The sequence below is a fragment of the Lichenostomus cassidix genome, chromosome 10 (assembly GCF_008360975.1).
Source record: "Lichenostomus cassidix isolate B80296 chromosome 10, HeHo_3.0, whole genome shotgun sequence".
Lineage (NCBI taxonomy): Eukaryota > Metazoa > Chordata > Aves > Passeriformes > Meliphagidae > Lichenostomus > Lichenostomus cassidix.
The window spans coordinates 2,492,526-2,507,968 of record NC_139491.1 but is presented as its reverse complement, the minus strand read 5'-3'; the positions used below and the strand labels follow the sequence as shown (position 1 = coordinate 2,507,968).

The window sequence follows — 15,443 nt, the reverse complement described above, 5'->3', positions numbered from 1 at the left end:
TTTTTGTCCAGGATAGAGTGAGTTTTCCTCATAGCAGTGTAGTAACTATGTTTTGGATTTGTGCTTAGCTGCCAGCTGGGATTAAAACACAACAATGTTCTTCAGAGGAGAAAAAAAAACATACTAGAAACTGTTTAACTTCTTCCATTTTGGCGGTTGTTTTATTTCTTGGGTTTTTTTAACTTACAATCATTATGCTCAAATATAAAAATTCCTGGCCAAAGTTAGTCTTAAAAGTTTAAAAGTGATTCCATCTGCATTGATACATGCCAAACATCACTAGAATCAGTTTCTGAAAACATACTGATAAGACTCTCAACAGGTTGCTTTGCCTGACATCCAGAAAAATCCTCCTTTCCAACTTGTGCAAACATACTTCAGCTTGACAGAAAATAAGTTACACCTGAGTGTTTCCACACTTGGTTTTCATTAAACTTAAATAACCTTTCTTCCCATGGACCCTTAACAATTGGCTCATGCTAAGCTGCACCACTGTGATCCTTTTCAGCTGTACTGGGCATCCTCATGAATCCCAGGAACACCAAAATAAGAATAAATTAAGAGATGCCATGAGGATTAATAGATTGGTGTCAGAACTGGAAAGCTCCAGGCAGCTTGATTTCCAGAGCTCTGGAACAGATGCAGTGCACTGCAGATCAGCTATTCTTAAGGCACGTGGTGAAAATAAGAGTTTATCAGCTTGGGTGCTTCATCTTTCTGAGTCAAACATTCTGTGCCAGTAGTAGATGAAAGTTGGTGAGTTGCTGGCCCCTATCACTATCAGTAACAGCAGGTACAGCATCATCATTATGGCAAAACGGTGGGTGTAAAACCAGGAAGATTCATTAGAAGGCCTGAAAAGGGAGAAGTGCGTTAATTCTGTCAGAGATGCACAAACACCCTGGCAAAGAGTATCTTAGGTTTTGGTTTTTTAAATGGTTAAGTGAATGCAATAAAAACAGAAAAGTTGTTCCACAATCTCTGTAACTAACAAAGCCCAGTTTTCACCACATTCCTTTTCCTTAAGTCTCCATGCACAGTCCTGTGTTTTCTCCCCGTGTTCACACCTTTCCCTGTGGTCTGGAGCTGTAGCTGCCTGGCCTGTACATGTGTTGATTAGCTGAGTGAATGCTGCCACTTAGGACAGATAAGGGCAGAGTTAAAACTGCTTCAGTTTTAAGAGCTTCACTCACCAGACATCTACTCTTGGTTTCCTGCCACAAACAGATAATTAGAGCTCTCAAAGACACTAAGTCCTTACGGGTCTGGTGAAAAAGCAAATTTAGCTGAGCCTCAGAGCATCAAAGACTGAGACAGAGGCAATCTGACGGTGCAAGACTTATTTCCATAGGAAACAGGCTAAAAAAAATTCTGGCAGTACAGTGTATCTTTCTTGTTTGTTTTCTGTTGCTTTTCAACAATGAGATCTGTTTGTTATAGCAGCTCATCACTCTAGACAGTTGAACTCTTACCTCCTATGCTGCTTCTGTGAATACACTAGCAAATATTTAACTCGTAAAAGCTGGTTGTTTGTGACAACAAAGTATTTCTGTGGCACATCTCCCCCTTCGCTGTTTTTCACTCTTGCTCTTTTTCTGTCTATTTCCTCTGAATCTGAATTGGGAAGAAAAAAGAAAAAAAACCATGCAGAACTTCAAGTAACTGTAAAAAAAGTAAACAACCACCACCCCCATACACACCCCCCAGAAGAATGGGAACGAGATAACCAAAGATCTAGTCTTGGTATTCCCCTGAATCCCTCAGCATCCAAGAATAGACTGAGAAGTTTGCTTGAGGCTATACCACTCCTAGTCATCCTTGGTATGGATGACATTATGGCCCAGACGAGGGTGACAAGGAGGTGAGTCTCCCATTCAGTGCTCCAGGAGCTGCTAGTATTAACAGGGAAAGAAAAACAACATGAAGCACAGATTTAACTACTAGACAGTTATTACTGCAACAGATTCACCTTTCTTTTTCACCTGACACTTTACATCTGGGTGGTCAATGATCTCACAAACAGCCACACAGCTGAGGATAGAGCCCAGTGTGCTTCGCTGCCAGCCGAGACCATGAGGGCTGTACAGCAGAGCCAGGCTCAGGTCACTGGTCAGATAGGTGCCTTCACCAAACAGGGATGTCTGAAACAGAGCAGAAATCTATCCTAAAATCATGTACTGCAAACCTCAAAAAACATACAAGTGTTCTTTCCTTTCAGACTGGCAGTTCTGCTTCTGAAGGTAAATTACGAAAGGCCTTTCTGACCCGTGTTGGGCCTGGTCCATGCACTGTTTTTGTCCTGGCACAACTTCCTTGGGGTGGGGCTGCTGCCCTCTCCCATCCCTCAAATTAGCTGCTTGGCAGAGCATTTGGTGTGGACAGATTCATGCTTTCCCGGATTTGGAGTTAGTTTGCCAGCATAAGTATTTTACATCAACATGACTGCATCGCTCTTAAAAGGCATTTCATCAATTTATTGAGACAGTCATCATTCAAGTAATCCAAACTCCCCAAACAAGGCAAGGCTTTCCTTCATTTTAATCCACACTTTACTAGAAAAGAGGAAAGTACTTTTCAATTTGTCACACTGGCTAAAATTATTACTCCAGTAAGTCCACTGTACCCAGTAAACCATTACTCATTGAGAATGTGGGGAAAAAACAGTCCAGGTTGATTGGAAGGTCAAGCAGGTGTTGTGTCAAAGCTGCCTTGCAGCTGACACAGAAATCCAGGAGTCCCAACTGCCCTTCCACTGAAATCAGAAGATGTGCAAATCCTATGGAATGTCTCCCTAAACCAGACCATTTTAAGAAGGCTCCACTTGTGAGCAGCACCTGAAACTCTACTGATCTAAACAGAAGACCAGGCAGAAAATCTCCACTATCCTCCTCCTCTGTAGACAGGCACTTCCCAGCTGCAGGCTGTCAGGCCAGAATCTTCAGAGGAATTACATTTCCTTACATTGAAGCAAAGGACAGTCATAATTTGTCATGCTGGTGAAAAGGGTTTCATGCCACTTCCAGTTTTCACCCTCAGGCTGCACTAGAAAATCCAACACAGCCATCCACAAAGACCTACACTGAAATGAAAACAGCAGTACAAGATCATCAGCACATTTCATACCCCGAAAGGAATCTGGGCCTATTTTTAAAAAGTGTCCCCAGCTGCAAGTGACCAAGGGAAGATGGTGTCAGTGGCAGGAGCCTCACCCTGTTCAAGTGGCAGTGCAGACCATGGTGCAGGATGGAATGGAAGTTCTCCAGGCGGCTCCCATGGAAGGCGTAGATCAGGTCCCGCTCTCCCTTGGTCTCAGCAAACTTGGTGTTCATTTGATCACAGTACACGACCTCAAAGAGGTAATCCGGAGCAGGAACCGCAGCCCCAGACATCCCTGTGAGTTCCTGGATCTTCTCGTACTTAAAAACAGGAAGGAATATCAATGTTGGTTTATGTGGTTACATTACTCACTGGAAATTCTGCTTCCCATCCCTTCAGACTGTTTAATGTATTCTGATTATACTTTTTTGAGTTAGAATTCAACACTGTCAAAATTCTGAAGGAGCAGGTGCACAGTAAAAAATCTGCCAGTTTCTTGCTAGCAAAGTTAAATCCTAATTCTTCTCTCCAGAAAAAAAACCCCAAACCATGAATTTTAATTATTAATTATGATTCAAGGACAATATCACAATTCTACTTTGGCTACTAAGACAATATATTCATCAGCTGATCTTGCAAGAGAAAAAAAAAAACCAAAAACAGAAGTTGTTTTCATCTTGCTGCTAATCTGTACAACTATTTTGATCCCTGTTACAGAAGTGCCTCAGTGGCTCTGAACTTTTCCCTTTTTGGGGCAGTATACAGAAGACAAGAGCTCTTTTTCTCAGTGACAAGCAGGACCCAGGTCCCTGACACCCGACTTAACTCTCTTGGTCTAAACCATGCATGTACATGTTATGTTAACTGCGGTAACCAACTAGAATCACTGCTCATCATCAACTACAGACAGAGATGACTATTTCTTCCAACCAGAGTTCCTGAAAATTTTACTTAAAAACATAACAAACACCCCTCTCTATAGACAGAAAAGAATGGATTTATGTTGAACTGTCAAGCTCTCACAATAACCAACGTAATTCTGGCAGGAGGAAATATTCTCTGAAGTGCAAGTGTGCCTTGAAAACCAAATTCTAATCAAGATTTTCAGAATTCAAAACTTACTTCCTGTTTCTTAGTACTTTGTATCATGAAGACTTTAGATGAGAGAATCCAACTAAACAGATCCCACGTCCTTTTTTCTGTGCTTGGAACAGACTCCAGAAGCTCTTTCAGGCTTGGTAAAGCATTGGTATCTGCACGCTAACAACAGAGGCATTTAGTACGAGCTCCTTAGTGCCACTGCGATTAAACAGGGACCTCTAGTGAAAACAAAACACTATTTCACCCCAACAAACTGAAAAACAGGTTCTGTTCTGAGATATAAACACTTGTATACAGTTTGTGGAGAAGTGAAAATAAATAGCAGGCAAGTTATAAAGAATGATATTTACCAACAGTATCTGTAGAGTTTGTACAGGAAGAGTCAGACTCCTGAGAGAAAACCAGCTGTCACAGGGCAGTGTGTGCAGCAGGCCTGACATGGGGGTGTTCAGGCCATGTAATATGCAAATCCTTCAGTATTAATTTGAATTTCACGTTGGGCAAGCTCTCATAACAGTTCAGAGAGTAACAGAAATATTCAGGCTGGAAAAGACGTCTGAGATTATTGAGACCAACCACTAACCTACCTTTGCCAAGCCCACCACTAAACCATGTCCCCAAATGCCACATCTACATGTTTACTGAACTCATCCAGGAACGGTGATTCCACCACTTCCCCGGGCAGCCTATTCTAAAGCCTCACCACCCTTTCAGGGCAGGAATGGTACCTAACACTATCTAAACCTCTCTGCAGCAGCTTGGGGCCGTTTCCTCTCGTCCTGTCGCTCCCCACCTGTTACCTACCCTTTGTTACTTCATCACACCGGATCTGGGCGTTCCCCAGTGAGGGTTTATCGGTCAGAATCCCAAATACTCTTTTAAACCTGGTTTCATTGGCTGCACTAACCCTTCACGCTGCTTTATTCGTGACCCTGCGGCGCCGCTGCGCTCAGCTCGGCGGGCAGCCCGTGCTCCCCCATCGGGAAGGTGCCCTGGCCCCCCTGGCAGCTCCCCGGCACTCACCAGCCCCTCGAAGTCCTTGGTGTCGCCGCTGGCGTAGCGGCCCGGGAAGGGCCTCAGCGCCGAGTCGCGCTTGTAGCTCTGCAGCGCGGCGGCGAACAGGCTGCACCGCAGGTCGGCGGCCAGCGGGTCCCTCCTCGCCGCCTCCCTGGCGCCCGGGGCCGCCTCGCCGGGGCCAGGCGCTGACATGCCCGGCGGGGGCTGCCGAGCGCCGGCCGCTCCGACAAGGCGGCAGCGCCCGCCCCGCCGGCGTCGCCCCTTCCGCCGCCGGGCCGCGGCGTATCCCCGCCGCTCCGCCCCGCAGCCGCCTCCGCCCGCCCCGCTCCGCTCCGCTCGGGAGCTGCCGGTCCGTGCGACGCCGGGAGCGGGGGCGGCCGGCTGTTGTGGCCGTTGCGTGGGGACGGGGAGGAGGGACGGGGTTTGCGGGGATGGCGCATTCGCCTTCGCCTCGGGTAGAAGCCGAACACGGTTACAGGGGGCAGTGGCATCTTCCCCTCCGGCAGAGAGCGGGACAGAGTTACAGAGGGCAGTGGCATTTTCCCCTCAGAGAGCGGGAGAGGGGTACAGGGGGCAGTGGCATTTTCCCCTCAGGCAGAGAGCGGGAGAGGAGTACAGGGAGCAGTGGCATTTTCCCCTCAGAGAGCGGGAGAGGGGTACAAAGGGGCAGGGGCATTTTCCCCTCAGGCAGAGGCCGGGAGAAGTTTCAGGGACAGTAGCGCCTTCTCATCAGGCAGAAATCGGAAGAGGGATACGAGAGGGAGTGTCACCTTTACCTCAGGTAATGACCTGAAGAAGGGTATGAGGAGGGAGTGGTGCTTTCCCGTCAGGTAGAGACTGTGAGAGATGCAGTGGGAAAATGGCGCCATCCCCTCAGGTGTTGATCAAGAGAGGGGTACAGCGGGCCATGGCTGTGTGAATTTCCCTCGGGGAGAGATCAGGAGAGGGGTATAGACGGGAATGGCTCCTTGCCCTCAGGTAGAGATTGGAAGAGGGGTACATGGGGAAATGGCATCTTCCTCACAGGTAGAGACTGGGAGAGGTCTATGGGGAAATGGTGCTTTCTCTTCAGGTGGAGACTCTGAGAGGCCTACAGGGTACAACAGCATCTTCTTCTCACGTAGTGACCTGAAGGGGTAAAGGGAGCAATCTTCCTCTCAGAGACTGGAAGGGGTTAAAGGCTGGGGGGTAAAATGTCACCTTCCCCTCAGGTATAGACCAGGTTAGGCCAGTGGCCCATGGAGCAGGGAGGATGTGGAGGGGGATGCCAACTCTCTCTACCCACAGCGCCAGCACATCAGGACCCCAAGGCAGGGGACAGCGACAGTGTAGTCAGTTGCACTGTGGCCATGTCAGATGGATTGTGCCCCATCCTCTGCACAGCATCAGGAGGGTCCCAGGCCCCTGTATTCAACTACTGAGGTATAACAGATGCAAACTCTCAGTTTGGGCATTGCATTCATGTAAAACAGCAACACAGATTAGCCAGCCATCCAGGGAGTCTGCTTTTTTTGACAAATTCAGTTTTATGTAGCTCTAATTTTAACAGACTTACTTAAGTCAAAAACACGTAGATATCATTACTCCTCAACAGTTCCCTTTATCATCCAAACTTGTAGTCTCAAGAAAGAATCCAAGTTTGTTTGAGTCATCTCTGCAGGCTGGCATTGCAGGATTAAGGGAGAGGAATTCACTTTTTAATTGAACCTCTTCACCAGGTTTCAAGCACTATGTTGCCTGAGATTGAGGCTCAGTGTTCCTCCTTGGAATGCTGGTGTGGTGTTAATGCTGTGAAACATCTTTCCAGTCTCAAAATGTTTTAGAAATCCCCATCATCAGGGTGGAAGTCTCCTCAACTCCAATGCTGTTGGTACCCTGAGTGCAATTTTGGAAATATGTAGCCATATTGGATGTCTTCTAACACCTTGGTTTCTTCATTCAGGAGGGATATTCCACATATCCATGAAGTAACTGATACAGGCACTGCACAGATGCTCAGGAAAATGCTAAGGTCAGTTGTGGATATCTGTTACTGGGCTCTCATCTCATAGCTGGATCTCCAGAGATAGCTAGAGCTGCAGTTTGCAGCCTTCCTGAACAGGAACACCAGCTGTGTTACATCCTGTCTAAGGGCAAACTGGTATCAAAGCAAACAAAATGGGAACTTCATTCCCAAGTGCTGAATTCCTGTTCTTACTCATCCAGTTGAATGGCTTGAAGGTTTTAATAATTCTGCTTAGATTTAATAATTATGAGGTTTCAAAATCCTGGATAGAAGCAGATAGATCATAGCCTCTGCCCAATTGCATTAAATTGTAAGATATTTCACAATGATATATATAAATGAATTGAGTTGTAGCTTTGTTTACTTGCTTTTTACTAGATTATCAAAAAAGCATCTTTCCATAGCAGCTGCATCAAAAAGGCTGCAATAAGAAGCCATCATTTCTAGGACAGCACAAGTATTTGCTTGGGTCTGACATATTTAATGGCAACATGTAGACAAAATTATTTTAAGGGTGCCTTTAGTTTACATTACCCAATTTAGTAGATACCTTTACATGTTTTTGTCTTTAAAACATTGTCTGGTCTATGAAGTCTGTGTTATTTTTAACGTGCTTGCGCCAGAGGGTTTCCTAAAGGCCACCAGCATGGATGGGTGCCTTCAGAAGAGAACTAGCACCACACAAACTCTTTTCTCAGGAGTTATGGAAATTACCCAGACTTAAAATGCAGCTGGAGTGATTCCCTTCCATATTTCTATATCCTTGAGAGGATGTATTTTACTTTATCTGATGTGGTGCCTTATTCTGCTGTAAATAACTGATATCTCTGACAGGCTGTTAGCGACATCATTCAGTGATCCAGCTCAGGATATGTTTATTATCTCCCATGATATTAAATTGTTCTGTGCAATCCTTTTGAAAAATCAGTCCTTGGCTGTCTAATTGGCTGATTTCATTCACTAATAAATCATTAGACGTAATATTTTTTTGCACTGGATAAAAAGATTGGAAAATGGTAGAGATGTCTCTTTCAATGTGTTTGGGTGGAATTTTACATTGTTATTTTGAGCTCTTGAACTGATAATTCCAGTGCTGTCATTTAAAATACCAGTTACTGTGGTAGAGGAGAGAGGAGTATTGCTCCTGCAGGACAGGTAAAGACACTCCATGTAGCAAAAGATGTGTTGGTCTCCTGTTCAGGAATTTCTGCATGCTGTATCTTTTACCTCACAGCAGGCCTGGGGCTGTGGTTTTGGGACAGAGCATGGAGTGGAGAGCAGGACATGCATGGCACTGCCATTTGGGGCCCTGCTGTAGGGAATGGGGCATCCTGGCATGTGATTAAAGAGTGGGAATAGGCAGTAGTCCCTGAGGAGAACCCGAAAGAGACAGTGTGGTGAAATGGGAATGCAGAGCCGGAGGGAAAAGGTTTTCCTTGGAACCACATCAGTTCTGGGTATGCTTGGCTTACTGTGCCAACACTTTTTATATTACTCTAAGAGAGTCCAAATGCAGTGAAAGACCTTCTGTGGCCTTGTTCTGCCTTAAAGAAATTAACCCCAAATACATCTAAAACATCACCAGCATTGTAGTAGTTAATGGGGATCCTGAGAGCATTGATCCAAAACTGACGCCTGCCTTTGGGATTCCAAATGGATGGTGCTTCCATTACGGCAAGCTCAGCTGCGTTCGGCAATGACAGATATTGATGAGATAACAAGTTTGCTGTATCGATGCTGCTCGAGAGTGCTGCCTGCTCAAACTCGTTTAACATTGGGCTAAACCCTGTTTAACAAAGCTGCCCCTAAGCCAGAGATGAAGTGCTGACAGCTTTTGGGGCTGTTTTAGGGGAGGTGCCCCTTGGTGTGCTGAAGATCCTAGTATCATCAACCACTGTAGACTCAGGCCTGCAAAATGGGAGGATAAGCTTGGATAAAGTTGTCGTTCCTTTGGAGGGGAAGCACAATTTCCCCCAGGGTTAGCTACAGCAGATAAGGTTTTCCAGCCTGTGCCTTGCAGAAACCCCAAACCCAAACAAAGGTTTCTACTCATCCCTCTCCCGACAGCTCCAAGAGGCACCATACTGACAAGGCTCTGGAGTCATGAGAAATGTGGAACAGCTGCTGGTTTAGCTTTGGTGTTGCTGTTTTTTAATTAGGTGCTGTGAGTGTATACCGTGGGCTGGAGGCTGAAATTCAAAAGCCTCTTTCCAGTCCTCTTAAAAACAGCCTGATGAGCAATATGTTGTGTACCTTAGCATTTCTTAGTGACTGCATCCCACATCCCAAGCTTTGTCCCACACCTTTGCACCCCTGCATGGAGTGTTTCGATACCTGCAGGCAGGCAAGATTGGCTGGGGCACTGGCAAGGAGCTCTCCTTTGGTTTTTTGAGAAGTGCCTTTCAAATGTGTTTTTTTCCCCCCATTTTATTTTCCTAGATAGAAAAGCTATCCTTGGTGATTTGCTGTGATTCAGTGCAAAGATGGTTTTGTAAAAGATACTGAAAGGGTCGTTGCCAGTGCAGGAGTTTGAATAATGTAGCTTTGTGGCTTCTTATGAAATTGAAGATCTGATTATTAAACATAGACTGTAATAAAAATAGTTTCTGGTGTTGGCGGATGCATTTCAGCAAAGAAATGTGGCTTAAATGTCTTCATTTAATTCCAGTGTGTTTAAAATTGATCTCATGGACCGGAAAAGAGGTTTTTTTCCCCCCTTAACTAGGGTCTGTGAAGGAAATTAATACAGGGAAGGGAAAATAGAAATACAATACCACACTCAGTGAAACAAATGCTTATGACTGAGGGCTTCTTTCCTTGCTAGCACCACAGGAACAGGCAGCTGTATAAGGTATGTTTTATTATGGAATTAACCTTGACCTAAGGTTCAAAGAGAAAGGTTAGTTTGAAATAAATCAGTAGTATGGTCAGGTCACTTCAAAGAGTCTAAAGCTGAGCTTGAAGATTGCATGCTGTTTATGTGTATCCAGTTGGAATAGAACATATGGTAAAGATAATAGAAGTAAACTATTTATCTCTTCCACCCGCCCCCACTTTGGATTTAACGCCTTTTTGTCCTTTGCATAGATCTGCTGCAGGGGATGTTTTTATCCTGGGATGTTTATTGAAAACAGAAATGTGGAGTGAAACAACCTTTTAAAGTCAGCTGGGTAAAGCAGTTTTGCCTTTAACGTTTTTCCAATTGCTCAGATTAAAGTAAACCATTCTGGAAATAGTCGTGAATGTGGTGAATCATATTTCTCTGTCACTTGTCTCAGTGAATTCAGAGAGTCTTAGGAAAATCAAAACAAAATGTGCTCAGTTCTGAATTACTGTTATTCTGATCTAAAAGCAGGATCACATTCAATTGTGACATGTGAGTTACATGGATTTAAGAGCTTCCAAAATACCAGCTAATTCATGTGACATCCCAGTAAAATGGGCTTGAGGGTGGTTAAGCAATTTACCCAAAGCCACTTGTAAACTGTAGCAAAACTCACATTTGCCCTTATAGCTACTTTAGATTCCAAACTTTTTAGATTGAGGAGACCAGAATCCCACCTGGAATTCCTGAATTCCAGTCTGTTGCTTTAATTGCAAGGCTAACTTGTGATTATTTTTTGGTCCATGTGCTCTTATTCTTTTGCTCTGTGTACCATAAGGGAGATACCAGGACTTGAAAGGCAGTGTGTCCACCAGTCATTTGAGTCCAGCTTCAGCTTTGTGTAGGTCACTGTATGGGGGAAATAAAATAACTTTCCACTTCTTCCAAACACATTGGACAGGGCTTAGAGCAACCTGGTCTATTGGAAGGTGTTCCTGTCCGTGGCAGGGGGGTGGAATGGGATGATATTTAAGGTCCTTTCCAATCCAAACCATTCTTGGATGGGATGAAAGACAAGGCAGATGCAGTGAGGGACTGGCAGTCATTGTCTTAGATGCAGAGGTTCTCCCTATTGATTGCAGCAGTGAATTGCTGTAGTGTGTGATGTGTGAGGCCTGCACTGGAGTTTTGCAGTGCTTACAGGGAAGCAGTGGGAAGAGCAGTGCTGCTGGATGCTGGGAAGCCAAGGGATCCTCTGCTGAAATTAAAACCAGCTGCTGAGCCAAGACATGGTCATAGCTTTCCTCCACAGGTTGGTTTTTCCATAATGTGATACATGCAATTTGCAGATAGTAGTATGTTTTAAGATTTATGATTGCCTGATATTTCCTATTAATAGGGAAATCTGATAATTGTCCATTTTAAAGGGATTGCTGAACAATAGGAAGGAGTATGCTTGTTAAAAGTAAACATAAAAGCAAGCTGGATCTATGTTAGGGTGCTGAGCCTTTGATAGATTTTCTCCTTACAGCAGTCTTTGATCTGCCACACCAGAAAATAAACTCAGTGGGAGACTGGATATGGGATATAGAGCAGTTCACCTCTAGGTCATGGACTCCAACCCAAGCCAGGTCAGGAGTGAGCCTCTGGGTCAGTTCTGGCAGGAGCTGGGGGTGGCAGCACCCCTCATGTCTGTGCTGCACCTGTGTGGTGGCACAGGGAACGTGTGGTTCTGCAGGGACACCCCTGCAGCAAAGGGGGACCTGTGGCTTCTTCCTCACTTCCCAAATGAGAGCTTTGCAGCTTTGCCAAGGAGATAAATGGTATGGGAATACCCAGGACAGTGCAGGGGCTGCATCAGGTTTTGGCTCTCAGGAATGCTCTTGCTGGAGGAAGCCGAGTGCTCTGGCATGGGATGTGTGCAGATCATGCCCAGTCCTTCACAGCAATCTCTGTGTTCTACATCTTCTCAAAAAGGGCAACAGCTGTGCCTGTTAATTTAATCTAAACAAAAAGGAAGTCTGCAAAATGGTCGTATCAGTCATCTAGGAGACCTGTGGATGTGCAGCAGTTGTCCCAGAGGCAGCAACATCTCCCGATAAATAAAAGGCTGTTATCTCAGAAGCATTTGAGCCCTATGTCTCTCCACCTTTGGAGGGCTGACTTCAAAGGAAAACCTGTGCAGCTTTGTTTTGGAAGGGACTGGTTGCAAATGACTTCATGTAGGAAGCCCAGCACATGTAAACAGGACGCAAATAAACTGATACAGTGGGCTAGTGTAAGGTTTTCTAGCTATGGAATGTGAATTTCTGGCTATGAACCTTGATCTAAGGTTGAGATGAGAAGGAACATGGGCGAGTTTAAACATCATAATTGAAATCTCAGGATTTCTCACTGTTGGGGAAGTCACTTGAGTTTCTTTCTGATGATTCCAAAAAGAGCAGAAACAGGGATTTTACTGCGCTTCAGCTGTGTCAGATGTGGGGAGCTGGTTCTGTTTTATCTCGTGCAAGAGATAGCTGCCAAGATTTATCTTTGCAGGAAGGGAAACAGAAGTGAGAAAGGTCTGGAATCTCATGTAGCTCTGGCCAGAATCATGTTATCTGAAATAACTGATTATTTGAAGTTTGGCCAAACCTCACTCCTCAAAAGTCTCAACACCAGACTAGAGCTGTAGGGATAAATAACAAGACCCAGGCTGTCTGCAAAGAAACTGGACCCTGAAGCTCTGGTCCAACTTCAGCACTGTGTGAACAGTATATAAGGAGCTTCCTGAATGATCCCACTCCTGCTGAGCTCTAAAATACCCAGCCTGGGATGCAGTCAGGCTTGTCCTTAAGCATCTCTGACTCATCTCTGTGGTGTTGGAGAGGATAAAGCAGCACTTAAAGGCAAGTTTTGCCTGGAGAGGTCCAGCCTTCCTCTGTGTCAGAGCATCCCATCTGCTGCGTTGCTCCTTTTTGAGCCAAGGGATGCCTCTTCACAGTGAAAACAGCCAAGGAGGGGCTTGGCATAAGTGGTGAGCATTGTGTCTGCTTTAGCTCTTGTCCCAGGGAGAGGCCTGTGCTGGATTCCAGCTGCCGGCTGATGGCAGCAGCGGATCTGCACAGAGGCAGCTCTGCCTCCTCACCTGCCTCTGCCCTCTGACCACGTTACCCCAAATAGTGCAATTCTGGGTTATTCTCACTGTGCTGCTGTGAACCAGCCATTGCTTCTGATCAAGCAGGTCATACACATGAGAGTGATTGGAGAGTGGCATGGAAATAATTCCGCTGCTTTGAAGGGGAAAAACTGCCAGAAACTTTCTTTGTCTGCACACCCACCTGCTGATGTGTCCCTTCATGAACAAAACTGGTGAATCATCTCCAAATATACATGTCAGGCGCTGAGTTACTACTTTTCTAAAGAAGGAAATATTTCCTTGGGAGCTGGGAGGCTAAGGGACAATTCCCTCTCCCTTGGAGGGACGGTGGGGTTTGCCTCACTGCTCTCCTGCTTTTCCCTGGAATGTGTCAGTGCATAGCATTACACTGAAAGGGAAAGATTCCCCACTTGCCTTCTTAAACACAAACAATGATTTTAGGGGAAGAAAGAGGACAATACGCTATCGTTACGTTATTCCTACCTCAGCCTCACACTGAAATATTTAAGGTCCCCCATGAATAATGCAGCCTGAGCCCCAAGCCTGTTTTGCACTTCACACTAAGCGGGCCCATAAAACACCAGGATTGCTCCCGGCATACATTATGCTGTATAGAACATCTCCCACCGAGCAAAGCTTTGTCTTCACTGCCACAAAGGCTGTTGGGATTTTTTCCCTGTCTCCAAGAGAGATAATGAGCATGAGAGCTCTTGTTTTAAAATATTAGTGGGAACAAGTCACCTGTGGTGTTTTACCTGCTGCTAACTAGCTGTGGTCCACACTGCATCTCCTGCTTATGCTGATCCCATGTCATTCCTTTTTTATCCAGTTGCTGTACCTTATAGCAGGAGAACTATACAACACTTAATCTATGGAAAAATATGTTGTATTTAGCTGTCAGGTAGGAGACAAACTGATACATTAGGAGTCAGGACTGCTCCATAACCCAAAACAGGAATTCTTTCTTTCTCAACTTGGAATTAAGTACCTGAAATGCAACACGGAGCAGGAGCAGCACATTATAATGGCTTGAGGGTCATACACACCCTGTCACATACAGCATGTGGCTTCCCAGGCCCTTGTAAAGTTCAAGAGAGATTTTTGTAGCATTTTAATGATGCTGCTATTGAGAGCAGGACCCCTTTGGTGTCTGGTTTAGTCACTTCCAGCCATGCTGCACAAAGGAAAACTGAGGCAAGAGGGAAAAAAAGTGTGGCTGCAACCCTGTCCCATCAAGATACCTTTGCACTCACCCTAAACTACAAAGGTGAGGCTCTTGATGAATTTTGGATTAAAAGGAGCATTATATCTCCCTGGACATCTGGTTTGTCATCAATAATGACATTAGGATCTGTCACTTAGGAATTGCCATCTGTGATCCGGTCAGAGGCCTTTCAAAGGGAAGGAAATGGGAGGGTGGAGATCAAGGACTGGTTTGTTGCAGGGAAGAGTGACTTAAAAGCCCCAGAGGTGCACATGCCCTTCCTTCAGTTCAGCAAATCACTCCATTCCTCCATCAGCTCTAGCACAAAGGTATAAACATCTTGGGTTTTAGAAAAGTCTAGGGAAGCATTTACTGAAGGGAGGAGATGAAGCAGGGAAAGGTAGGATTGTCTGCAAGGTGATTTTAAAAAAAGGTCCAAAGGATCATAGAATGGTTTGGGTTGAAAGGGACTTTAATGATCACCTAGTTCCAAATCTCCTGCCATGGGTAAGGAGACCTTCCTCTAGACCAGGTTGCTCAGCACTCCATCCAGCTTGGCCTTAAATACTTCCAGGGATGGGGCATCCACAACTTCCCTGGGCAGTCTATTCCAGTGTCTCACCACCATCACAGGGAAGAATTCCTTCCTAATATCTAATCTAAACCTACTCTCTTACTGAGAGCAAAGGTTTATCCAGAGGTTTTTCAGCTGCTTTCTTGCATCATGTGGGTTCTGCTACTTTCTAACTCTTTCCCAGAACATCTCTGGCAGCCCACCTGCTGCCACAGCAATAACATTAAACCCCCCAGGGGCCCAGTGATGCTATTCTCCACATATTTTGTTTATCTCTTTATTAGCCAGGTATGAACTTTCCCCATTGATACCTAAGATTAATGTGATTACCAACCTATTGGCTGTTTCTTTCGAGGTAAATCCTCATCCTGTATTTCGGCCATCAATCCCCATTAGTTTCTCTGTATGGGTGATTGAATAGGCCATTGCCTGTACTAATAAGCACCCATTAGTTGTCCCACAGAGCTTTACTTTTATTAG

At 45.2% G+C, this 15,443-nt stretch overlaps 1 protein-coding gene and 1 long non-coding RNA gene across 6 annotated transcripts in view; one reads left to right on the top strand and one right to left on the bottom strand.

Annotated features, from left to right (window-relative positions):
• Positions 1–133: 133 nt before the first annotated feature.
• Positions 134–5,488, bottom strand: PARP16 (poly(ADP-ribose) polymerase family member 16). Of its 3 annotated transcripts, XM_085070314.1 has the most exons (7): positions 5,221–5,285; positions 4,548–4,740; positions 4,219–4,356; positions 3,210–3,416; positions 1,970–2,141; positions 1,473–1,614; positions 134–854 (listed from the first exon to the last, which is right to left on the bottom strand). In XM_085070314.1, the coding sequence occupies exons 2-7, from the start codon at positions 4,635–4,637 to the stop codon at positions 710–712; spliced, it is 894 nt and encodes a 297-aa protein (XP_084926440.1). In that variant the 5' UTR covers positions 4,638–4,740; positions 5,221–5,285; the 3' UTR covers positions 134–709. The 3 variants fall into 3 exon arrangements, with proteins under 3 accessions (XP_084926440.1, XP_084926439.1, XP_084926441.1); XM_085070313.1 differs by lacking the exon at positions 4,548–4,740 and having other exon boundaries at positions 5,221–5,487; XM_085070315.1 differs by lacking the exons at positions 4,219–4,356; positions 4,548–4,740 and having other exon boundaries at positions 5,221–5,488.
• Positions 5,489–5,542: 54 nt separating this feature from the next.
• Positions 5,543–15,443, top strand: part of LOC146432558 (uncharacterized) — a 30,308-nt gene continuing 20,407 nt past the window's right edge. For 2 of the 3 annotated variants that reach the window (XR_014854232.1, XR_014854231.1), the window contains exons 1-2: positions 5,543–5,995; positions 7,157–7,225. This is a non-coding gene — a long non-coding RNA (uncharacterized LOC146432558). Of the gene's footprint in view, positions 6,193–7,156; positions 7,226–15,443 lie in introns of all 3 variants that reach the window. The other variant, XR_014854233.1, reaches the window with a different exon arrangement.

What these genes read in the sequence shown, in the direction of transcription:
- PARP16 (XM_085070313.1), bottom strand. Translation starts at nt 5,406, where the DNA reads ATGTCAGCGCCTGGCCCCGGCGAGGCGGCCCCGGGCGCCAGGGAGGCG. An exon ending in TGCACTGCCACTTGAACAGG is followed by an intron (nt 2,142 to 3,209) that starts GTGAGGCTCCTG and finishes GCTCTGTTTCAG; the next exon opens with ACATCCCTGTTTGGTGAAGG. An exon ending in TCACAGAAGCAGCATAGGAG is followed by an intron (nt 855 to 1,472) that starts GTAAGAGTTCAA and finishes CTCCCTTTTCAG; the next exon opens with GCCTTCTAATGAATCTTCCT.